The sequence below is a fragment of the Ambystoma mexicanum genome, chromosome 8 (genome assembly GCF_040938575.1).
Source record: "Ambystoma mexicanum isolate Mex_15411 chromosome 8, UKY_AmexF1_1, whole genome shotgun sequence".
Classification (NCBI taxonomy): Eukaryota; Metazoa; Chordata; class Amphibia; order Caudata; family Ambystomatidae; genus Ambystoma; species Ambystoma mexicanum.
In genome coordinates, this window is record NC_090929.1 from 990242677 (window position 1) to 990269224 (window position 26548).

The 26548-nt window shown below is 45.4% G+C and overlaps 1 protein-coding gene and 1 non-coding gene across 2 annotated transcripts in view; both read right to left on the minus strand.

Annotated features, from left to right (window-relative positions):
• CFAP107 (cilia and flagella associated protein 107) overlaps positions 1-26548 on the minus strand; it is a 95361-nt gene that overhangs the window by 23765 nt on the left and 45048 nt on the right. Inside the window, exons 2-3 of the mRNA XM_069610904.1 lie at positions 20118-20231; positions 8274-8448 (exon numbers count right to left, since the gene is read on the minus strand). Of these exons, the coding sequence (XP_069467005.1) occupies positions 8274-8448; positions 20118-20231 (289 nt within the window). The remainder of the gene's footprint in view (positions 1-8273; positions 8449-20117; positions 20232-26548) is intronic.
• Positions 14013-14172, minus strand: LOC138474937 (U1 spliceosomal RNA). The gene has a single exon (XR_011269155.1). It is a non-coding gene; the product is annotated as a U1 spliceosomal RNA (small nuclear RNA).

A 26548-nucleotide genomic window follows, 5' to 3' on the forward strand; every position in this document is an offset into this window, starting at 1 on the left:
ATGTATTTTGGTTGCAGCTCCCCGCATTAAGAGGCAAGTTCTCCTAGCATGTATACACCTACCTATTGTGACCCATATATGTATTTTGGTTGCAGCTCCCCGCAACAAGAGGCAAGTTCTCCTAGCATGTACACACCTACCTATTGTGACCCATATATGTATTTTGGTTGCAGCTCCCCGCAACAAGAGGCAAATTCTCCTAGCATGTATACACCTACCTATTGTGACCCATATATGTATTTTGGTTGTAGCTCCCGGCAACAAGAGGCGAGTTCTCCTAGCGTGTATACACCTACCTATTGTGACCCATATATGTATTTTGGTTAGCTCCCCGTAACAAGAAGCGAGTTCTTCTTAGTATGTATGCACTTTACCAATCATGTCCCATATATGTATTTTCGATGCAGCTCCCCGCAACATGAGGTGAGCCTCTCCAAGAATGCATATTCTGCACTTTGTCGTGTAACTAAGTAACCAACTTAAACTTATAATTAAACTCTTACATTGTAGTAACACAGTACACAACAATAACTACATCCCACATCCAAAAGTCAATTTGTCGAAGACGATAAAGCAAACATTTTGTTAATTGCAAAATAACACACAAGCCCATCTGCAGGAGAAGAAACACAAACTATTTGTTCTACCAAACTAACCAGCATGTCCTTCTGTGAAAGAAGAAACATTAAACATTCTTTTACTATAAAGTAATCCAGTGGTCCATCTGTGGTGAAAGGAAAACATCTTTACACATTCTTAGAGCTGCCTAGCTCATTGGCAGCACTCGGTTGTAGGTGAAAGGGTTGAATGCAATTGTTTCGAACCAAAAGGACCGGAAAAAAAGGTCGAATGTACGTTTGGTTGGGGTTTTTTTTTAGGGGGGGGGCCAAACCCCTGTTTTTAGTGTAAAAATCCGTTTTTTTTCCTATACGAAAACAAAAAATATATATATACATTTTAACAAAGGCATTCGACATTTTCTTCTGTCCTTTTGTTTTGAAACTATTGTATTTCGAAACAATGTATTCGACCCTTTGGCCGGACACCGCAGAACTCAACTTAGCAGTATCTTTTGCTGTTATGTGAGCACACCACTCTGTACTTGAAGACACCACAGAACATCAATGGATATGCCTTTCATCACAACTACTCTACTCTTTAGTGGAGGTGCTGTGACTTTCTTGCTAGCCACTACCTTTAGATGCAGAAATGTAGTGGCTGGAGGAGCCCTTGGATGACATCACACACTCACTGTTACGCCATAAAAGACATGCAAGGAGGAAGCTAAGCAGGATGTTACTGACCCATGTTGTAGTTTGCCTTTCCAGACGATGACCAGGAGCCTTAGCTCAGAAAGGGAAGCTTCTTTATTCGTAGGTTACAGGATCAGGATAGTACTGGCCCCAGCAGTATCACAAGAAATACACTAGGACAGGACATATACCGGCAAACCCTCTCGAAGCATCAGCATCTCTCCAACTATCAGCCGCTTCATAGCAAAGCCATGAGCCGACCGCAAGACAGTGCGCTCATTTGGTTGCCTTTTTCCCTACAACAACCAATGAGAGGCACTGGCAGGAGAAAGCCGGCCCCTCCAGCAAAGGCCCACAGCTAGGCCCTGGGTCTGTTTGTGGGCTTTGCTTTCCATCACAGGAGGCAAGAGGAGAAGCCTTGAGCTGGGACCACCTCCGTGGTACACTGGGAGCTGCAGCAGCAGCGCTTTGCTGAATATTTTATTGAAGGTAGGCCCTGTGGGGCTTAGTTGCTGGTTGAGGGGTGCAAAAAAGAAAAAAAGCATAGTTCTTTTTTTTTTCCCGTCAAGCCTGCATCATGCTAAAAATGCACCAGAAGTGGCACACTTGTGTTAAAAACAGCGCTAGCATTGTGTGGCTTTTGTCAAGGGCTGTTCCTTTCCTTTGTTGGACTTTGCAATCCACCACCATTTTCCAGTCTGATCTTGATGACACCTCTAAGATGGCCGCCCCCACACATGGGCTCTGAGCCTTTGTCTACCTGCTGCTGCCCTACCTGTGATTGGTTGCCTTTCTCCCTACAACAACCAATGAGAGGCGCCAGCAGGCAAAAGCCGGCCCCTCCAGCAAAGGCCCACAGTTAGGCCCTTTCTGAGCCTGTCCAGGTTGAGGGGGGCCTGTAGGGTCTTACACCCCCAAAAACAATCTCTCAGCTTCCAAATTACTTACTGCTATCCTATGTTTTTGGATCCTTGGATATCTACGCTCCCTGCAGACCTGTAAGTGAGTGATGGCTGAACTCTTCCATTGCCTCCTGCGCTAATCTTTCTGAACCATTTACTGTGCCTATGTACTCAGCCTTCCTTGCCTCAACTATTCTACATCCTCTTTAATTGCATTTGTGCCTCCTTTTTAAAAAATCGAATTTTGCTGTGTGTACTTCTACATCTATACACCTCTTGTCTCTTTAAATTCGATTTCCTTTCTGGATTGCATTTATGCCTTTGTGACTACCTCTACTAGGCCCCCTGTTGAGTTTAGCTAGAACTGTGCAGTGCAGCCTCTCTTCTTCATTCCTCGGCTAACCTCTGCTGCCCCTCTAACTCTCTCCATCTCACCCATCTTCTTTAACTGCTACACTATCACCTATTCCCCCTCTCTCACGAAGTTTGACATGAAAAAGCACAAAAAATATATCTTGAGTGCATAGCTTCCCATCGCAGACACCTATGTCAACACTTCCTCCAGAGTTGTCTTCACTGATATCCTCTTCTCTGTCCCGTCTCCAGATCAATGGGCACCCATCTCATCTGTACTCTCTCTCCTTCCACATGCTCTCCCATTAATGGTGGCACCAAGTGGGAAGTCTTCTTGGCCGGCTTCTCATCTTCATGTTGCTTCGTTAATGTCTATCACACAGGCACTATCCTAGTTCGGGGTCCTCCACCCAACCTCCTTCTCTTTGACCAGATCCTGCCGTCTCTCATTAACCTCCTTCCTTCTCCTGCACCCCCCTACTACTCTCTCTATCCCTCCTCCTCTGACTGGTGTACCATGCCCCTGCACCCCACCTCAGAAAACCTTAAAAGGCAGAGACCTCCGCCATCTGGAGACTCTTAACGCCCGCTCAGCCAACAAACATTCTGCTGACATCTGCCTCCTTCTTGAAGACATTGACCTTGACAATCTAATTTTTACAAAGACTTGGTTCAAAGCCAGCACAGTCACTGCTTTTGACTCCCTCCTCCTTGACGGCTTCAAGATCATCTCCAAGCTTCGACCTCACCGCACTTGCGATGGGGTTGACTTAATCTTCCCTGAGTGGGTTCCTGCTTCCATCCTACCCACCCAGTCCTACTCTTCCATTGAGAGCCCGGTATGCAAGTTGGTCATCTCTCCCATATTCACCCTGGCCATTGCTACCATTTACTGGCCTCTAGGCGCCACCACCCTGTTCCTCTCTGAATGTACTGATTTCTGTTCTTCCCTACTTTCATCCTCCTCCAACCCCCTCCTCTTGGGTTATTTCAAAATCCAACTCGACTCCCCTGGCTCAGCATTCACTCTCTTCATTGATCTATTCACCTCTCTATCCCTTTCCATTCTCCCTTTTGGTCCAACCCACTTAGCTGGACACACTGGATGCCTTCATACACTCTGACCTCTCTCTCTTCCCCCCCACTAGTCACCCCTCTCTCGTTGTCAGACCATTCTCTCCTCTCTTCCCACCTGGGTCCCTTTGGCCCTCTGACCGCTCCCCCAAAAGCCCTGCAAACCTCGTTCACTAACATCCGCCCAATGAAACGAGTGTCAGCTGCTGCCTTCACTTCCACCTTCATCCCACCTTGCCCCCTACCTCAGACTCTACCTCTGACTCTGCTCTCATCATCCTCCACTTGTCCATCACCAATACTCTTGACATTCTTGCACCAGTCATGAGGATCCTCCTGAAACCTGCCTCTAAGCGTAACACCTGGTACGACTTCGAACTTGCAGTGCTGAAACGAAAGTGCAGGGTGGCAAAACAGATGTGGCAAACCTCAGGCTCATCCTCTGACTGTCGCTTGCTCCAAAGGCAATACAGATTCTACTTCTGTGCCAAGAAAAGAACCCACCTACAGGCACAGGTTTTTGGTGCTTCCAACAACACGGCTGAACTTTTTAAGATCTACAGGGAACTAGCCAACCCTTTGGCAGTCTCCTCCTCCCCTTTTCCTTCCCAGGCCCTCTGCAACCCACTGGCCACTCACTTTGCCACCAAAACCCAAGACATCCTGAATACCCTTGTTACTTACCCTCCCAACCCATCCCACACCCCCTTGCCTCCCTTTGCCCCTCACCCTCTTCCTTCCTCCCTCTCCTCCTCACCTGTCACACCTGAGGAAGTTACCAGAGTTGTCTGTGCCATGAAGGTCTCTTCTAAACAGGTTTCCCGTTGCTCATCCAGAGCCATCAAGGATAACATTGGCTTTCTTGCCTCCACGCTCGCTGATTTCTACAATCATTCTTTTCCCACTGGATCTTTCCCATCCTCCCTTAGGCACTTCATTGAGCGCCCCCTCCCGAAAAAACCTTCAGCATACCTTACCTGTCATGCCCACTACCGCCCTATTTCCATCACCCCTTCCTGGGGAAGCTGCTGGAGAAGCTGCCATCCACCCATCGTTGTGCGCAGAGGAATGTTGGAATCACATGTTTAACGGCACAGATCGAAAATTGTTATTTCCCCTGACTCAACTTTTAGCAATAATTGAACAGCAGCTGAACATGGCTGTTGATGACTTGGAAACGCATAAAGGGCCATTGTCCATTCTTAAAGTTGATGATATGGGAGAAAGATAGATGGGGATGGTGATCCTGAACGAACTATTCTGTGGAGTGTGGATGTTTGTAAGAAGTAGTGTTCCTTTTTAAAGGTTTGTAAAAACCGTATAAATAATAAAAAAAAAATTAAAAAAAAAAGAAGCTGGCATTACCCCAACTCTACTCGCACACCAAACTTTGTGGTGGTCTCTACGACCATCAATCTGGATTCCGAGAATCCAGAGGCACGGAAACTGCTCTTCTGCACACCCGTGAATAACTGCTTGCATCTCTGGACTGCAACTCCCAAGCTGTACTCATCCTTCTCGACCTCTCCTCTACCTTTGACACGGTCAACCATTCCATCCTCAAATAAAGGCTCCAAGATACCCTTGGTATCGCGGAACGGGCACTGGATTGGCTGACATCCTTCCTTCTCCACCTGTGGTTTACCCCAGCATTCTATCCTCTCCCCTTGGCTCTTTAACATCTACCTTGCTCAGCTTGCACACCTTATCTTCTCCTTTTCCTCCAACTGTCAGTGTTATGCAGATGATACACAACCCCATTTCAAACTTCCTGCTGACCCTCTTACACCTTCCATCATCCCTCACTGCGAATCTGCCATCCAGTCCTGGTGCACTTCCAATGATCTCTGCCTCAAGGCCTGTAAAACTGAGATCCTTCCCATCAGGAACCCTGCTCCCTCCTTCTCCCCTTCATTCTTTATTTACTCCTTTGGCTCTCCCCCGCTCCTTCTTCTGAAGCCAGAAACCTTGGAATCATCTTCGACTCCTCTCTCACCTTTCTCCCTCACACTCAGGACACTGCCAAGAAGTCCCACTTCCAGCTATTCCTTCTCAAAGGAATTCTCCCTTTCTCACCTTCCCCCATAGGCTCAATGTTACCTGAGCCCTGGTTCTCTCTAGGCTTGACTATTGCAATAACCTCCTCCTGAATCTACCTTCTTCCACTCTGCGACCTCTCCAGCTAATCCAGTATAGGGCAGCAAGGCTTATCCTTGGCCTGAAAGCTCATGGACCGCATCTCTCCTGCCCTAAAAAGTCTTCACTGGCTCCCAGTTGCTGCACGGATTAAATTCAAATCCCTCTGCATCATCCACAAGGCTGTCTGGGCTCGGGGACCACACTAACTTCAACTTCATCTTAATAAACACACTCCCTCTAGACCACTATGTTCCTCTGGCACCAACTCTTTGTGTGTAAAGTGTTTTGCTAAACAGAGGGTTGGCGGTCGATCGCTTTCCTCAGCTGGCTCCCTCCTATGGAACAGCCTCCCCCTTCCTCTTTGCCTTGAGAAGGATTTTCCTAAATTCTGGAAGCTTCTGAAGACTTTCCTCTTTACCTCCTCCTTCCCTTCTTCTCTCCTCTGCCAATCTCACAGTTGCTGTCATTGGTGTCTCGGGCCCTTATGCATCCACGGGGCCCCTGACATCCCACACCCAATTGCCCCAGCTACTGTCTACCCTCAGCACTTGCCTTAGCACACCCTGCGCCGTGGAGGTCCACACTTACACCTAACTCCGGCTGTGTAGCACTCACCATACCACGCACTTCATCTGTGGCTCACTCATGAGCCAAGACACCCCAGCACTTACCCCCTCTACCCTCTTCCTTGTTGCACATGCACATTCTGAATACTCACAAGGCATGATAGGTCCATCCTTTTTTCCTCCACTGCTTTTAAATGTTGTGTTTTTAATGTGTTTCACTCCCTTTGCACTGTGGGTGCTATGAAATAGTATTTTACTTGTTGTATAAGCACCTAACAAGCGAACAATAAATAAATAAATAAATAAATAAATAAATAAATAAATAAATAAGGATGGACAGCAGCAAGGAATCATGTGAGTGCAGCACCCATCGGACAGCAGGTAAGAAGTGATATGATATGATATTATGTGGCATTTATAACGCCCCTGTACGCAAGTGTTTCTAGGCGCGAAAAGACAAGGAGGGGGAAACAAAGGGAGGACAAAAATAACAATCTTACTAGACCTTGTGTCATTCAGATCACGCAAGTGCGGGGAGGAGGGAAGAGGAGATGTGCCAAGGGGAGGGGAAGTTCAGCTAACTCACAAGTGCAGCCAGCGGGTGGCTCATAAGTGTAGAGAGAAGGGACGGTAGGGTTGCAGATACAGACCCTTAAGTGCTAGGGAGCCTGGAGGAAGAGCGAGGGCAACTGGACATGCAGGAGCCTGGGCCCGAGATCAGATGGTGACGGGGTGACCAGTGCGCGGAGCAGTCAGGTGCATCAGCAGGGGAGAGAAAGAGAGAAAACAGAAGCAAAAAGGAAGGTCTTGAGTTGCTTCCGGAACCGGAGGTGGTTCTGCTCACGTTTGAGAGAGGCAGGGAGGCTGTTCCAGAGGGAGGGCCCAGCCGAGGCGATAGATCTGCCCCCAACTCTCTGCTTGGAGAAGCGTCTGACCCTTCTGAGAGCGTTGGAGGTGGATGAGCAGAGAGCTCGAGAAGAAAGATATTTTGGAAGAGAAAGTTGGAGGTAGAGCGGTCCCAGGCCCCAGAAAGCCTTGTGGATGATGCAGAGGGTCTTGAACCTGATCCTTGCTGCCACTGAGAGCCAGTGAAGAGATTGCAGAGCTGAAGAGATACGATCCCTAGGCTTGAGGCCAAGGACAAGTCTCACAGTCCTGTTCTGGATAAGTTGTAAAGGTTGAAGAGTAGAGGCAGGAAGATTTAGAAAGAGGCTGTTGCAGGTGAGGTCCCAAAAGTAGCATCCCTGCTTGGAATCCGACTTAAGTACAGAGCTTAATTTATGATGCATTGTGTGCAGGTCAGCAGGCATCAGTGGCAGTTGTAGTTAGCAGGTCACATGTCCGAAGGCAGCAGAAAGCAGGAAGCATCAGGCAGTCACTGATGTACTGATAACTTGCAGCGGCAGCCGTCAGCAGTAGGGGATAGCCGCAGTTCACAAATGTAGGTAGGCACAGTCAGCAGTCATAACTGCAATAGGCCATGAGCTCAGGTAGGCTTGAGCAGCAGGGTGGCAGCTGCGTTGTTAGCAGACTAGCAGGAAGATAAGCAGGTGGACGGTAGTCTCTTGGGGGGCAGTGGATTTCATGCAGGCTGCAGCACAGGCACATCAACAGTCAGGTAAGGCAATAGTAGAGTTCCTTGTCCCGAGTGTTGTGTTGTCTTTTTACAAATTGACCAGTGGCCACAAGTAGAAAAGGAAAGCTTCTTTATGTTTTGAGTTACAGAATCAGAATAGAGCCGGCCCCTGCAGCATCACAACACGTACACAGGTAAGGGACATCAAATTGCACGCCCTCTCTATCCATCAGCCTCTCTCTAACTCTCACTCAAAGAAATCTGAGCAGGTCATACTCCACAGCATTCCACACTCAGAACATTCATGACATCACAGCATGCAAGCAGGGAAGACAGAGTAAGAAGAAAATACATCCAACCAACCCCATGCTGATTATGAAACTTTGAAACATGATAGAAGGGGGCATACCTCGAATCGGAAAATCCGATTTCTCAGGAATCCAGCCTTGATTCTGTCGATCCCAGTGGCGAAGCGGAGGGAGGGTAGAATTGCCATGTCTAATAAAGTTGTCATCGTACTGTGACACTAAATTTTTTGAGTAGCATTCTCCTGGGTAATTCATTAAAAGCTTCTTGGGTAGGCCCTGCAATGGATGACAGGCAAACAAAGCATGTTGATACTGGGCAACCATTTTGAAAACAGTTTCTATTTCTGAAAATGTAAAGTCCATTTATGAGGATACTAAAACATATATTTCATTGCTGTTTAAATTGAAGTCTGGCAATGCTTATAGAGAGGTCCTTGACAACTGTACATTCAGGTATTTGTCCTGTAACAACTCAGAGAATTGGAAACAAAAGCTAAATGCATCAATTCAATATTTGCCTATTTTATTGTAGAATCACCAACGTAGTAGTTTCACAGCAACAAGTCCTTGCCGAGGTCTATTGTGTCCTTGCCCAGGATAATGAGACCTCAATCCGCTGAAAAGAATAGCATTAGCATGGGTGAAGTAAGTGGGAGGGAACGCAGGATAGAAGTTTGCAGATGCAAGGAGGGAGTTAGGAAGGGCTAAATCGTTGCGTGTTCGTCTATTATATGTGGACTATCTCCCAGTGATGACAACATAGGGAGCAAATATACACACTGGGATTTAAAGGGAATTTGGATTATTGTATTATTGAAATTGGGAAGCGTTGGGCGTGTTAGGGACTCGAGGGTGTGCTCAGGCAATCCTGAGAAGTACACAGGCTTAAAATACCTGCCGACTCTATTTATGGTACCGAAGGTACATTTCCAAATAATCATTTTTGGTGTTGCAAAGCCAACTCAAATGGCAGCCTAATTCAAGATTCGGACGTGTTAGAAGCGAGTGTTGTTGGTAACAAAAGGCAAGGGAGTGGGCTAGACAGAACTGACAAAGTAAATGTCTGACCCCAGATGTAAAGCAAATGATGTTTGTGCTAGGTAGAGTGCTTCATGCCAAGTAAGGCCACCTCTCAGCACTGAGGAGTGGGTGGGGAGGGAAACTTTCAGGCTGCAAGTCAACATTGAAAGCACCAGTGGGCTCAAAGATCAGCAATAAAGGGTGCCGTTGTCCCAAAATACCACAGACATCCAGTTCTAGAGTTGAGATAAATGGATGACCCTCAATAAAATGCCAGGTTAGTGTGGCTTTCATTATGCAGGTTCCATGCTGAGGATATAGCTCTGAGGATGCTGACTGAGCAGTTTTTGTGCCATGCCAGCAAACCTTTCAGGATTCCTGGGTTGTTGTGGAGGCAAGCCCCTCTTATTGTTGCGGGCCCTCACTGAGAATAATCTGCCTATGAACAGCTCCTTCCCTGAACTGAAGTAGCCTCACCTTCTGGGTGAGGCCAATATGTATTATGGTTTAAGCCTAATTGAGGTAAAAAAATAATAAAAAACATAGATTCACAAAGTATGTTACCATCATGGCGCATGGTTACGAATGAACCAACATGGGGTACAAAGACAGCTGTAAGCATGTGCATGAGGGCAGAGATGGTGTCCAGTCAATTGGTCGACAGCAAACTGGTCGACTGCAATTTGGTCGACACCATTTGGTCGAATGCCAAATGGTCGGATTTTTTTTTTTTTAATATATATGTGTTTTGTGGGTTTTCGTGTGGGGAAAAAAAAAAAAAAAAGGGTAAAAAAAAAAATTCGACCATTTGGCATTCGACCAAATGGTGTCGACCAGTTGTCCTGTCGACCAAATGTTTTCGACCAATTGACTGGTAACCGGCAGAGATATGTGCAGGCATCCAGATATTGCTGTTATTAATGAGTAGCATTGTTCACATTGAACCAACTCAGTAATACTCTCTGCAATACATTTATTTGTACAGAGACCTTGAGAAAGCCTGCTCGAATCACTCCTGCGGACCACAGCACGAAACACACCTTAGTTATGATTTTTAAAAACAATCACAGATTACAGTCTTTTTAAATTTCCAAATATTAGGTCTCTGACTATTGTAACAACTATTTCATAATTTGTCCAAGGCTATAGGTTAGTCTGCTTTACGAAATATAAAAACAACGTGCATGGTCAATTTGTGATTATGTAGCTCACAGACATGTTTGCTTGGATCAGCTTGTAACAGGGAGTTTTGTGGTCGTGTACTTTATCATTAGATGTACTTTAGTTTTGTAAAAGAATTGAAATGTGTATGTTTATGTACCTCCTCATTTTTTTCCCTTCTATAACACTGCAAATGAATTGCAGTATACTTAGAACTATTCATGATTGAATTGCAGGTTTGTGACAAAATAGGGCTAGGCACTTTTTTTATAAGCTCTGCAGAAGTCAAGGTCATGTGGTAAAAATACAAGTTCAGCGCAGAAAAAATGAACAAACTTACCAGCTGCGGGACTAGCCCATTAAAAGGGGAGGGGGCTTCATCAATAGCCACACTGGTATATATGCACTAGGCTGGAGAATGCCCTTAATAATTGTGTTTTAAGCTAAAAACATATAGGCAATAAAGTTGCGTCACAGGTAAGTATACAACGTTTAACGTTAGACTGAGGCGCTGTGAACAGGTCTCAAAGCATACTTTTTTAGAAACATGCTCACATTTCATTAACTTGCTTAGTGCCCGCAGAGGCTGGCAGCCCTTTGCGATTTACGCGTTCACAGGATTGTTCGTTAAGAAGCGAACAGCCTTTGTTACTTTCAAGGTCAGAAAGCAGAACTTTTGTGTCCTGTGGAAAAACAGTGATTGGCCAACCATTTTATAATTCAGCATATAAGTTTACTAAGTTGCTCTACTGATGGTTTCAAGATGCCATTGGCGGTTTCAAATTGTCCTTAGTCCATCTTAGCTTGGGAAGAAGTTCGAAGAGTGCCTAAAATGCAACATTGAAACAGCAACTTGTTTGTGGTTCAAGGCTCTAGCAGTGCCATGATCGAAAGTGTTCCCATGAGAAGCAGATGGAGATGACCGGCGGCAGAACAACAAAGATCCGCTGGTCACCTCAAATGTTTCATTCATTGGCATTATGATGTGGGAATTGTGGGTTGGACTGTGAGGTCACAAGGGTAGACAAGGGTGGTGTGGTAAGGTTTGTGGGACCCAATCAGTTTAAGCTAATGTATGTCCCTCTATAGGGGAATGACACAATCCCACCAATCAGCCTCCCTCGGAGGAAGTCCTAATGTTGCTGTGTGTTTTGATGCTAATTTGTTTATGACATTATAAAAGCTTTTGTTTTTGTGCATACTTTTGGCAGCTTTTCATGCAGTTGTGTTCCGCATTCTCTTTGAATATCGCTTTCCCAGCTGTGCCTGGGCCCAGAATAAATTGTGTTACTTCTTGCCTGGTGCACACTCCTTTTTGGACTACTTTTGTAATTTTTACTGGTGAATTTGGAGGCAACCCGCAGTACAGTCCTTACTTTGTATGTGCTGGTGCGCCAATTCAAACATTCAGCACTTAATCAGATCTGAAGTGGTTGGCAAGTGAAGAAAACGGATGACATGGCTGCTTCAAATGAACAAGCTTATGTTGTGGGTGTAATTCGCAAAGAAGTGGAGATTTGTCTGTGTACAATATAGGATGCCTTCTCAAATGCCTGTGAAAGCTGAAGATACATGTGTTGTGTATAGTCCATAAAACTATGCCCAATGAAAAGAAAAAATATCATAGAATTATTCTACTTTCTTATATTAAAAAGGCCATGATAATTCTAACAGATGTGCACAACCATTTTTAATCTGTATAAACAAAGACGAGTGTTTCACAGGTGGACAGAACAATCCAGTGCATTTTGGCTACTCAATCCTTCAACCGGGTTGTATTGGTCAGGGAATGTAAAGTCTAATGCTTAATGTCCAATCTGAGTGGACCCGGCTCAAGACTTGCAATTCATAGGGGCCAAGATTTGGATGGCAAGGAATTGAGTTCTTCTCCAACAGAGCAGGACCAGAAAGATTCTTTGTCTCCTAGAAGACTTACTGCACAGAGATCATGCCTTGGCCAGGAAGCTGCTTCGATTCCATGGTCACATGGAAGCCTCACTCTTTGTGATTTTCTGAGCCAGACACCAAATAGCTTCATTGATAAATCACCTACAATGGCACTGGGATCCAGTATCATGAATATCAAGCACAGGTTCCTATCACACAGGGGTTGAGAGACTCCCTTACCTGGTGGTCAAACAGCAAGAATCTCTTCATGCCTTTACCCCTCTATGCCCCATTAGAGATCCTTATTTCCACCAATGACAGTGCCCTAGGATGCAGAGTCACTTTAAGGGAAGAGTAATGGGAGGTACTTTGGAACTAAGAGAAGTTGGACAGATTATACAATTGGAAAGAGGAGACAGCACTCTACAGAGCTCTCCAATCATTGATTGAAAAGATCAGGAGTTGTTCAATACTAGTGAAAACAGACAACATCTATCTGTCATACATGCAGGATTGTTCAGAATCACATTCTCTCAGTCTACTGGCATCAGTATTGGTTTAATTGGCAGAGGCCGATTTCCTGCCCCTCCGAGCAATTCATATCAAAGGGGAACACAATGGGAAAGCAGATATCCTGAGCAGGGTTTTTACATCCTTGGAAAGGAAGTTGCAGAGGTCTGTTTTTTAGGGCGTTTTGTAGCAAGCTGGGCACTCCTGTTCTGAAACTGTTTGCTTCTACAGAGAAGGTGCAGTTCTTTCTACTCTGTTACAGGTCCCCGACAGAGAACCCATGTAGGTTGGATGCAAGGTAGATCCAGTGGGCCAGTGGGTTGCTATATGCATATCCTCCTCTTCTGATGCTCTCCAAGCTACTATTTAAGACCAGGAACTCAAGGTCAAAGGTGATGATGCTAGTCCCCCTAGAGCTGAGGTGAAGTTGGTATCCCTTGCTTGTGGAGTTTGCCTCAACTCCTGCCTTCCTGTTGTCTATTCATCCTCTGCCCACCAAATACAAGACACATGAATGTAGCACACAAATCACCCGCTGAGGGATCTGGAGTTTGAGAGGCAGGGCTGGCAGAATCAGGTTTGGACCTGGACGTTAGCAAAACCAATCCATGATGCAAGGTGGCCTACTACACGAAAGGTATACCACAAGTACTGGACAAACCTTTTGTATGGAGAAGATCTGCTAACATCTTATATGTCAACTCCATTTGATTCCTGTGAGATAGCCATGGTGAAAAGAGAGACACAGACTCAGAAAATAATATTTCAAAACCTATCTATTCCTAACTCTAAAGGGATGTTTCCCTGAAATGATGCTTCTAAGGGCTGTCGATGTCCGAAAGTCCAAATAAAAAGTCTGTCTGTGTCTAAACATATGCTTGTCCTCACTCTACACATAAAATGTGTTACAGGGTCTTTTGTAAAAAATGAAAAGTAATGGTTCATCAGAAAAATAGGAACACCAGGATTGGTTTCCAGTGGCTTTCTTGCCAGGCATAGTTTCAAGCTTGTCAAAATTAGTTCAATCAAACAGGACTGATTACAAGACCCTCGCCACAGGATCCTTGCAATACATTCAAATGCCTTCAGCAGCTTTAAGTTCCTTGGGGTTACCTTCTCCAAGCTTCAGTCCTTTCCACACTATAAAGCAAAACAACTTTGCCTGGCCTCTTAGGGTTCCCTTTCCCAAGCTCAGGTCCCTTCCGGTTGTCAAACGCAAAGTCCGTTTTTATCAGGATGCACTTTGATTTCTTCTTTTTTTTTAGGGGATAGCACGAGGGCAGTCCGCCACTACCAGAAATAATGCAGTCATCCCGCATTTGGGGAAATCGCAGGGGTCAGCAAATCCGATGTGCAATGGATGAGCCTCACCCTGGGAGATCGTCCTTTGTGATCACAGATGCTCCCCTGCTAGGTTAGTATAACACTTTGATTTCTTAAGCAGGCCTCTCAGTGTTCCGTTCCCCAAGCAAAGGACTCTTTTAACTTTCAACATAAAACAAAAATCAGTTGACAATTAATTTTAGGTTTCTCAGGGGGCCCTTCCCCAAGCTTGGGACACTTTCAACTTTCAACACAGTTTCAGTTAGTCAGGATATGTCTTCTCCTTGTTTACAGATTTATTTTCTTATATATACTTTTCCCATGCAGTGGAATCACAGGCTTTCGAAAACGCCAGGCTCTTTGCTTTTCTCAGCGTGACCACTCTGATTCTTTGCCCCTCTCTTTGTTTCTTGATTGCACTCTCCCTTGGTACCTTTTATCCCCAGGTGTTTCTTGTGCACACTTGTCTTGTCTTTTGTTCCTTTCACTTTGATGTGCACACTCACACTGTTCTTTTCTCCTCTATCCTTCTTCTGTGCCTCTTGGACCATCCTGCTTTACTGTGCATCATGCACCATTCTATTCCATTCACTTCTGTCTTTGGCTGTGCTCACTTGCACTTCTTATTGTTTGCCGTGTGTTGTGGTACATTTAAACGATTGCTTTCTTTCTCTGTGCTCACTTGCACCTTTTTCTCACTTTCCTTTTCGGGCCGCTTGCCCGCTCTTTCTCCATGCTCACTTGTACCTTGTTCTCACTTTCTTTTTGAGCCGCGTGCCCTCTCTTTACTTTCTCGTGTCCCCTCGCACTTTCCTTGCTTTCAAAACTATTTGCTTTCTGTCCTCTTTGTTTCTGTGCCGCTTGTGTGCACCGTTCCTTTCTATTATTTTCTTTCACTTGCTATCTTTCTTTCTGCTTTTTGCTTTCCACTTTGTGCCGCTTTCATCATTCTTGTTTTCCTCCCTTTCGTGCTCCAGCCACCTGCACGCTCCAGAGTTTCTCTCATGTGAAACTCACTGGGTAGCGCGGCGCTGGCAAACTGTCTCTCTGGGAAGTTAGGGTCTCACCACCTGCTCCTCAGACACCATTGGCTCAAGGGAATGAGCATTTGCATGAACGCTGCCAGCAGGATCCCAGTTGCCTTGCTCCGGCTCGCAGGAGGCACGGCTCCTCAGTCCCGCTGCAGCTCTTCTCGCACAATGGGCCATCATTGCAGCACGCCACTCTCCTCCAGATACTCCTTCTTGCAGCTCCCAGCTTTGTAACTTCCCGGGTCCAAAGTGCTTCTCCAGCTCGCTCATCCACCTGTGTGAAACCAGACCTTTTATACTGGAAAAAACAGTCAAGTGGAGTCAGGTGTAAGTGGTCACTATTAACTGCCTGGCCCTGCCTGACTCGATTAGTGGGACAAGCTGATTCTTTCTAGGGTAGGTTATCCTTACTTTCCCAATGTTGTTCCTATGGGTAATCTGTACTGATCTTAGTTGCCTCTTCCTCATCCCAGTATTTGTTGGAAATGGGCAGGGGGAGATGGAGTGAGATGGAAATTGGCATTTAAAGATTGTCTCATTACAAGGTGATTGGTAAGGGATAGGGGGAGGCCCCCTGGGCCTAGTTTGGTAGACAAAAGTGTATTTGTTTTGTATTAACTTACTCCCTTTCTTACTCATCCTGTCATGCGACCCCAGGTCCGTATAACCCTTCCTATGATCTGAACTGGGGGAAAAAAATGAGGCATTTGGCATTGAGATTATGCCTTTGTCTTATCTTGCTGTCCCCTGTCCTCAGGGTTGTTCTGGGAAAGTCACTTTGTCTCTCAATGGGTTAGGGGGTAGCAGGACCTGCATAACCCAAAAAAGCCTCTGCGATCTCTTCACCTGTTGTCCCATTAAAATACTGCATCTCTCCTGGGGTATTCCTGAGGGCCACCCCCCGGGTTTCTCCTACCCAAGTGATCCTCCCTCGCTTGTCCACCTCCATGGTTGGGATCCAAAAGCGATGGCCCTGCCCTGGCCACCTTAATAGGAGATTCTCGGGTATACATGGGAGAATACCCCTAGGTTTTTCACATTCTACATTTCCTGCAGAAGGGGTGTGACCTGGTGCAAGCAGTGGACCCTCTAAGATTGCAGTGGGCAGCAATCCGGGCATTTAGGGGACAATGGGGTCATTTAGAAGGGGAAGGTTTGGTGACCAAACTCTTAAAGGTTTTCTCAGTCTGAGCCAGTAGCACCAGCAGATTCTTCTGCATGGGATCTCCCGTTAGCACAGAGGTACCTCAGTTTGAACCCCTTGGAAAAGTGAGCTTGAAGTTCTGTTCAATGAAGGTGGTATTACAATAACTACAACCAGAAGAATGAGCGAAGTATGGGCATTATTATGCCGACCTCCATATCTACATGTTTCCCTGATTGGTTGGTTCTTAGGTGTGACCCTGGGTTTTTGCCAAAAGTACTCTAGATTCCACTAGTCACAGTAAGTGGTACATCTGGCCTTTTTTCAAGATTCAGCATCTCCAGAAGAATAATTTTGGCATATTTATTTATTTTACATTTATATAGCGCTCACACAGCCCGCTGGCATCGAGGCGCTGACACCCAGAGGTTTTTAAGCACGGACCCGGGGATCGAACGTTGTTGCTTCGTGTCGTCTTGCTTCCAAGACGCGCACGCTGCCGCTGAGCTATCCTCCCGGGACATATGTTGGCAGTCTAAAACAGTCCTATGTGAGAAAGGACCCTGAAGTCATGGTTAAATGCCATATTGTCCTCAATGGTAGCCCTAATCAGGGTAACCCATGGGTTCAGACAAATATCAGCACGTACAAAAAAGTGTGCAGAGCCACCTGATCTTCAGTAAAGGGAAGCCCATTGATTACTAAGGTAGCAGCCGACCTTAGTAGAGCTAAAAGCTTCCTGAAGAAGATGTTGCCTCTCTAGCTAGAGTAGGTTCGGCCGGCTACAACCCCATACATCTGTCCCATAAGTAGCATTTGTTAAAGGCTTGGCTTTCTAAATAGCCAACCTGGGTCTGACGGGTCACCTTTCCAGACTACCTGTACAGCTGAATAAAGCTCGAATTGATTTTGCCTGTGCTGCCCTCCTTTTTGAGAGGACATTTTCCAGAATAGTTAGTTTAGCAAAAAAATCGATCCATAAGAACATAAATAAACCGCCATAAAAAAAGTGAGGTGAAAACCTGATCGGGCCAAGCTGTATTATTGGCTTGGGGATTTTCACAGACAATGGCAGTCATTATGAGTTTGGTGGTATTTTTACTGTATTTCTGCATAATAATCTACAAACCTGTTTATAATTATCACAACTAGGTCCCACAGATTTACGGCAGGATTGTGAGTAGGGTAACAGCAGTGTACTTCCCCATTTTTTAAGTCCATGCAAGCAGTAATTCTGCTGCAGTAAATCCAATAAAGGACATGGACGATTCACCTCCAACAGCTTTCCCGGAGGTAAATTGTCCACATCAAATCCAAATGTATAATTCAGCGGTGCCTTAAAAGTGAATGTAATTCCGTTACTGCCAAAACAGTGGCCGCAACGGAATTACCACCACTTTTTTACCACACCACTAACCCTGTAATGAGGCCACATTACTTTGGAATATGTAGAAATTAACGGAAAAAAGGGGGATATGTATTCGGTTTTCAGCTGCACGAAAATTATGAATAGCCGAAAATGTAGAATAGATATCCCATTCGGTGTATTATAGTGAACAAGGGGAGCGTGGGTTGCGGTGATGTCCCCTGCACCTTTGTTCACTATTACTGTGTTTAAATTAACAGAGATGAGGAAACCCCACAACCTTCCATGCATTGAGAAAAGATTCATCTAATGCTACTGTTACACCATTTGTAAAAGGGTTCAAAATAAAGGGGTCAAGAGGGCAATCCTGTTTCATTCTGTGTGAGTCTTCAAATTAATAGGTGTTTAAGCCACCTGTACATACAAGTTAAGTGAATTCGCTAAAGTATTACAAGGACATATGGAGAGTATAAAAGAAGCAAGTTTAGCCATTTGTTAGATAGTGTAGAGCCCAGGTCTAAACCCATATTGAAGATCACCCAAGATATTCAGTGCCTCTGCCCATTTTTGTAGCCTCGACAATAAAATCTTCATACATTTTTTGTTGGTGGTGTCCAATGGAGATCTTTAGTGGAAACAAGTGAAGTCTCCCCTGCTCCTTTTTTAAAAATATAGGTTCTATCTCCACAATATCAAAAGTCTTTGGACAAAATCTGCTTCTAAAAACTGTCTTAAAAAGCATTGTGAAGATTGGGACCCAGAAGGAGTCACAGTGGCTCCTGTGAAACAAGTATTCAGTAAACCTCGTGTACTGAAACAATCAGCAAACATGGCTGATCACTGAGCTTCAAAGTGGGCGGACCTACCTTACTGGGTGGGATTACATGTATGGCAATTGCCTCAAGTAGATCTGTGGTGGCAATCAAGGCAGTTGTTGTTAGGGGTCATAAGGTGCGCTAAAAGGACCATACCACTTTTCCGGGGCAATATTAGAATGTGGCTTTTGCTAGCATGGTGCCCAACTGTATCATTTTGGCTATCATTTACCATAACTGCTTGAAGTCCTTACACCTAGCAGCAAGGCAGAACCCTGGAGGTCTTGCTACTAGGCCACATGTTTCTGATCATGCAGCATTTTATTCATTTGCTATGTGTGGTGTTAAAATGCAAAATGAAACAAAATGGGTGACTAAAACATGGAAAAAAATGTAGATGGTATGGTTCAAATGTATTTTGTGTTACTTTTTTTTGCTTAAACAATGTATCAGTGTATTCAAAAGGGTAGCAAAGTAATGTAAAAAGAAGCACCGGATTGTTTTCTCAGAAACCAGATTATGAAAAGACAACTACAAGTTTAATTAAAAACAAGTTGAGCTGCTCTGCCCCAAATCGTCTGGTTAACACAAATTCTCACACGAGCACAATGATCCGTTAGTCCATTAGTTATCCTGAAAATAGGAACAGTAATTGCTTTTATTGTTAGTCATCCTTTCGCCAAAACGCATTACATTGATTATTTGTACACGCTATTTTAGTTACATGCTATTGACTTGTTCGCCATGATCAAGCTGGCACACCAAGGTTGGTATGTAAACCCATTTGACTATGAAATTCCGAAAAGTGTCATGACAGCATTTGTGGGACACGTAGCCAGATGCTCTATTTTCTGCCCATCTTTGCGGATCACTTTTGGGGCTTCAACCCAGCCCATCTGCATCTTCTAAAAACACCCCTATGACACCTTTTACTCCCCCTCCATTACTCTCCATGGCAACTGTCAGTCTCACAGGCCCCACAAATGTATACATTTCTATTTCCTGCACGAGAGCGCTGGGAACCGAAAAAGGTTCAACATGCCCCACTTCCCAGGAAGGCACATGCCAGGCAGTAGGCCATATTATAGAGTCATTTGGGGGTAGCAGCAGCCTACCCTCTCTTGCAGCGTTCTAATTTGTACGAATCAGTGGCCTCAAACATCCCTGAACGAATATCCACAAACGTTACATAATTTTTGTCTTGTTTTTCCTTTGCATTTTTAAAGCGCCCACACAACGTGGGGGTGGGTGGGGCGTGGGGGGGCTGTTACAGAATATGTCTTAGTTAGGTATTTATAATGCGCTTAATACCAAGAGGTGTCTACGCGCGGACCCTGGGATCGAACCTGTGATGCTCTGTGTCGTCTTGTTTCAAAGACAAGCATGTTGCCACTGATTTGTGAACAAAATCCCCCAAGTTTCAGGAAATTTGGTGAATAACTCAATATGTTCGTCCAGGAATAGAAAATAAATCCCAGAAGACAGAAGAAGCTTGAACTCCAGAAGTAGGGTCTGGTATTCTGCTTCATGAATTGCAGAACAGCCATGTTCTGAATGGGTCCACATGTGTATGTAAGTAAAGTTGGAACCCAGTTTAGTGACACTAGCCAAGTCAGAAGATTTGATACATCTCGAATATAAATGGGCAATGAGCATCGAGTGTTAAAACAAAGGATAGCCTTTTTTACCTCCAACCGCTTCACGATGGATCTTGTTACTATTGCATCCGGTTTGCTGTAAGGAAATGGAGTGTAGTCTATTCGGTGACAGCTTTTTGCAGTTCCTTCCCTGCTTTTCATAAACTGAAAAAAAGCACAACACATTGACTGTAAAAAAAGCAAGTTTTTTAGTTGCCACTATTGGATCACAAATTCATACATCGATTCAGTTTTAGACAAGGGTCTAGAGATATTCATAACCATTACTTGAAGTGCGAAAAACTTTAGGGAGTTCTTCTACACAAGTGTGGTTTAGACATTGATCAAGATTTGGAACACAATCATTGTTGAATGATTATTTTTAGTATAGATATGTTCTAAAGCTTGACATGCGACTTCAGTGATTAACTGTAGATCTACTACAGCCTGTCTGAACATTGCTTTACGTAAACATGCAGATTAGAATTTAAAATACTGTTGTAGTGCTGCTTATAGAGACATATGTTGTTTCTTTCTGACATCTTTGAAATAACATGACGAGAGAATCATGACTGGGAGGAAATTCCAACACCTCGGGTCATCAAACCCAAACCCCACAACCATCATCATTGCATTCTAGAAATAGAGGTACCCCAAAGCATAGCACTGTATGATTATCTGCTAAGAGGGCCAAGAGGGCCATTTTGGTTCTAGTATTTTATTCCAGAAGGCTTGTTATTCATTGTCATCCCTCTTCATGCCTTCTTACAGGAAAGCCCCAGGGAAGATTTGTTACGAGCCAGCTTGAATTTATAGAAATTGTTTTATGTTTGTTTAATTTCTTTTATTATGAACACTCCTAAAGTGCAAGGGTTTGTCTTGGTGCTGTGACAAGAAGGTAAGGGACTCGGGACATGAAAGCAGAGCTTCTGAAGACAAATCAGCCTTAATGACATTGTGCAAATACAGGTGTTCCACTAGTGCTGAAGTGGCTGGCTACAGGCAGTTACAAAGATGAGTAGCAAAAACAGAGAAAGATTAATCACCAGACCACGTAATGCAATGGTGAGGCAGGTGGTCAAGGTTGGTGGACGTTGTGGATGGTGAAGGAAGCCGGTTGATGGGCAAGATGTCTTCTCTTTTTGAATCACCGAATGTTGTTCGACTTCTTCAACTTTAATACATTCCATTGCCCTCCTTCACTATTCTCTATGAGGGTGTGCCAGTTTTTTGCACCAATTTTCTTTCTGCCTTTGCAGCATTTTCTTCCGCCTGCCTCTCGCCCTCCTGCTTCCTTTTACAGTACTGTACTATTGTTGCCTGTATCTCTGGCCATCCCTCTGCTTCTATCCCCACAATCTTGTCTAACGATGCTTGGACGTCCATTTGCAATCCCTTGACCAGTATGTGGTAAAACAAGGGTATGCACTCTTCCCAGCACTTTTGTGTTTCCTGCGTACAGAGTTCTTGCACCTGTTTCATATATCCTGAGCGTTCCTCATCAGGTTTCATCTCATGTGTCATTACTGCTCCTGAGTCACAGCTGTCTGGATACATGTTTCTCAGGACCTCCCATACGTCTGCTCGACAGTTGTTGAACGGAGCTCCATTGTGTGCCTTAGTGCTTAATTTCCCCCTCCTGAATCTCGCTGGCTCCCATATTTTATTAACTTACTCTCCTGCTATGACTGTGAATAAACTGCTCATATCCCCTATTGCCATCGTCACCCAGTTGTCTTTTTCTTGAGAACCTATATCCATTTGCCTCACTCCATTGTCTGCCACGGTATGTAATATGCGTCCACGTTCCACTTTTTTAACAGCAGCATCTGCTTTGCCCTGGCCATGTCCCCCTTCCCCTTTTGTGGCCTGATCCATACCTACTTTTACCTTCTCCTTCCTACTACAAAGGGAGGTTAACCAGTCTCTACTGAACTTGACGCTGTCATGTCATCTTCTTTGTTTTCTCCCCCTTGTCCCATCTTTGTCGGGGGTCCACTCATCCTCCTCTCCATCACTAGACTCTCCCTCACTCCTTACTCATCTGAGGATGCACTATGCTCATCCCCGCCTTCTGTGTCCTCTTCTTCTTCTTCTTGTTCCTCATCATCCACTATCCTCCCCGACAACCATTCCCTTTGTCCCCTCTCTCTCTATTTTTCCTCCATGCCTCCTCTTCTATCACCCACTCTGCTCTGTTAAACAATGCATCCACCTGTTGTTGCGTGTTCTTCTCAATGTCCGCTAAGTATTTCCTCTCACCCCTCTTGTGTGCCTGATCCCGTGATGTGTGTACCTATCCTTCTTTTTCTCTGTCATCTCTTTTGCCCCTCCAGGCTTTCACGCTGCAGGTTTGTATACCCCACAGCGGGCCGTAATGTCAGATATACACCATAAGGCGAGGGCGGAGAACTTGGCCCGTCCTCTGTCCCCTCTCCCTCCTTCTTCATTTGCTCCCCCTTCTTCTTCTCATAGTTTCCAAAGCCCAATATATTCTGCCTGCTCTTTACCTTTAAAACGTTGTACTTTGTTAATAAGTATAATGAAATGTTTTCTATTATTTTAGTATCAAATGTTCCCTCCCTGGCCATGCATGGAAACACTGACCTGCAGTCATCTGGATCTACTGAAAGTTATAGTAGTAGTAGAATCTTTTTTTTTTCGGAAATAAACATTTCCATCAAAGAACACACAATGAGAAAATACAGAGTATAAAGTTCGTTAAGATACAGTAAAATCTTGAGATCTGTGAAAATAAACTAAAATCATTAATTAAAACATAATAAATTGCTTGCGTAATGTAAGGGATCGCTCAATTTACACTTATACTTTAGTATTTTATTGCGGTATTTGGGAAACTTTTTATACATATGGTCGAGGGGCTATCTTGATAGGTCATTACCTCGCCCCTTTTGTCGCCTCCTCCTCTATACCCTAATAACATTAGGCACCCACTCCCACTGCTCCTATCCTTTCCATTGTATACCCCTCTCTCTCTCTGTAACACCCACAATCACCCTCAGGCACTCATCCCCCTTTTTTATTTTCCTCTTTTATTCTGCCCCTCTCCAGAGGCTCACCCACGCACTCTCATCCGACACACCAGCCTTCTCCTCAGGCCCACCCACTCACTCCAGGTTAATAAGTCAACGGCCCTCTCCACTGGCTCACCTTCCACTATGTTAGTAAAGGTAGGCGCCACATCACCTCCACCCCTCCTGCTCACGTCCACCGCTAAAATGCCTGCTACACCATGGCCAACATCAAAAAAGCAATACGAACAACACTTACTACCACTTGTGTGTCCTTCTCTGTTACTTCAAACTACTTCTCCATCAACCATGTAATATATAGGCACCAGTCTCCCCTAGATGACGCAACTATACAATTGTTGCTGATACGCCTAACTCCTATCTACCGGGGTTCGCCTCTCACTACGCACCCCTCTTGCTCTAGCGCATTGTTGCCCAAACACATCGACTCCCTATGGGGTGGCTTGTACTCAAATCTACGACTAATTGTTACGCTCACCTGGACCCCGCAGGGGTGTCGATCGGACCCGTACAGCTGCAGTCTCCTTCAATGTGATGCGTAGTGCAGAGATGATTGTCTGGACTGGCCCGCCTAGTCTTGTCTGCTGGACCGGAAGAAGTATTGTCCTGCAGTGGAGACAGGGATTAACCATCTGTGGGTTTTAGTGATGGCCTCCCAACTGTTCTCGCTCTCCCCCACTAATCACCTCCGATATCCCCTTAGTAACCTCACCTTATGTTCGTAAAAGATGAGCTCTCCATCCTGCGTGTCTTGCAGGGGCACGTAGATACCAGTTACTTCACTGGTTTGAAGGCGCTGGGAGAGTTCTGGTAATATTGACTCTGAAGTCCCTGGCGGGATTGGTAAGTATCAAGTTCAAAGAGTTCAATGTTCCCGATGTTCACTCTTGTCCCCTTCCTTCCTTAAGTTGCAACTGAGTTCGTGAGAAGAAGGTCTCGTAGCTGCTGCTGGCGTTCAGGTAAGAGTCTGTGTTACCCAACGCTGTCCGGTAACTATTGCATGCGTTAACGTGTTGTTTTTCTCCCTCTTTACAGATGCGGCATATGAAAATGTGGAGAGTTATGGAATAATACCGCCAGTGGTAAATCAGGTAAGTCTATGGTGGTAAGAGGTTGTATTTGTTGATTCCCTTGGCTCACCTTGTTTTTTCTTGTGTCCCCTAGCTGCCGGATTACGGCGAAGAAACGATGGAGACAATGCCGGATCGAAAGATACTGTGAGAACTGCTGAGTATGGCGCCGTGCTGGAGCTGGCGAAGCAACGCGTGCAGGACTGATGTACTTTCCAGGTCCGGAGATGAAATGGTTCCGGAATTAGGTGAGGAATTTGAAATGAGTTTGTTTTCTAACCTTGTCCTTTTCTTCTTCTTTATTCTAGGAGCTCCGGATTCGAGGCAGGTGTGGCAGAAGACTGGATGCTGGCTGCAGGCACGCGGGCGTGGCAGAAGACTGGATGCTGGCTGCAGGCACGGTGAGCGTCACACTGCTGGATGCAGAATAACGCGAAGCATGTGCTGCTGTTCGGGTGTGGTTTAAATAGCCTCCAAAGTAGTTCCAGGTAAGAAGTTCCCTAGAGCCACGCCCGAGTAAAAAATAGTCCCTGTAACAAAATAGTCCCAGCCAGGCCTCATGTAGGCTTGGACTCTTTTGCAGCATGGTCTGCATCAGGTAAGTAAAGTCTATGAGCCTGGCGCCTATGGCGCCAGGACTGATTTCTATGATGAGCCTGGCGCCTAGGGCGCCAGGGTTGAACTCAGACAGCCCCTAGCCGGGGCTGCTGAGGTTTAAACAAATGTCTGGATGCCTGCTCCCGGAGGTGAGGGCCTTGGTCCTGATGCCCGGGGGAAGGCATCATGACAGCAATATGGCTGATCATCATACCACCCTGAGGATGCGTCCTAAACACCATAAAATACAATCCCTCCCCCTCTGTGGGCCTGCAACCATGAGACAGTGCTTTCTTGCATGGTTACACTCATTTGTCCATGAGCCCTCTTGGCACCAAGACTCCCACGTGGGCTCACTCCTCCCCCTGAGCATCGGCAGAGCTTGGGACCTGGCAGACCTTTGTGGACTCAGTGTCTGCAGGGCCTCCTCTGTTTCATGTGGAACAGGTATGTGGTCGTCGGATCCGGGCCCTTAGGGAGGGCTGCCAGAATACCTTCTGCTCTCCCGGGGGCCTCCAAAAATGCATTAGGGGCCCACTAAGGCTCACAATCGATAAGTTACCAGCAGTAGTCCAAAAAGGAGCACACACCAGGCAAGAAGTAACACTGTTTATTACAGCTGGGAAAGCACAAATCAAACAGCAAAGTGGAACAGAACTGGTTGATGAGAGCTGATAAACTGGCTCACAGCTGACAGTACTTTTATATCGCTAATACAATGTGTATACAACTAGAAACAGTTTCATCACAAACTTAACATCTTCTTGGTTTTCACGAAGCTGACTGGTTAAACTACATCATACCCCTATGGTCAGACATACGTTAGTTAGACATGATTGGAGCAAGCAGACCTGCCCTCTCCAGACTCATCCCTTCCCTGTGTGGCACCACATTGCTTCTCGCTCCTCTCCGCAAATAGTTTGCAATTAGTAATAACATAATTGTGCTGATCTCCAGGTCAGCACCAAAAAGGAAGGAACACGAGACACCCTGAACTAGTGGGAAGAGGGACATTCACAGGGCACCTGCCAGATGTTAACCATCGCAAATACTATTGTTGACAATCTGTGGGCTTGGTACTTTCCAGGGACACCAACACCTACTGTCTGATTGGCTCTTGGTGTGCCCTCCATTCCGCATCCTTGTTCCCATACCCACTGGCCAAGAGGTGATTTAAAACTGCCTTGGTGTGATGCGAGAGCCTCTTTGTTATGTAATGTTATAGCAATTTGTAGGGTGCACTACCACCCGGAGGCATCTTGGCGGGAGGACTCGGGACAATACAGGCCAGAGCAGTGACCCTAGAACAACAATGTTTTCAGGGCTTTCCTAAATTGAAGATGTTTTGCCTTAGCTCTAAGGCCAGCGGGCAGTCCATTCCACAGTCTGCTGGCCGCATATGAAAATGCCCACCCTCCTACACGAACCCTGCGTATCTTTGGGACGGCCACTAAATTTGCATATCCTGACCGCAGTGATCTGCTAGGGACACACGGAAGGAACTTGTCCTACAAGTATTCAGGCCCCTGTTTAAAAAAGGCACTAAGCTCATGCCTTGAATTGAATCATCTTGGCTACTAGAAGTCAGTGAAGTCAGTGAAGTGACCGGAGTACCAGGCTTATATGAGCTCCGTACGGAGATGCAGTAGCCTCCCTGGCCGCCAAGTTCTGTAACAACTGCAGGTGGTGCACCAGCCCAAGAGGTTGCACCAGATAAAGTGCATTGCAATAGACAAGCCGACTAGTGATAAAGGAGGACACC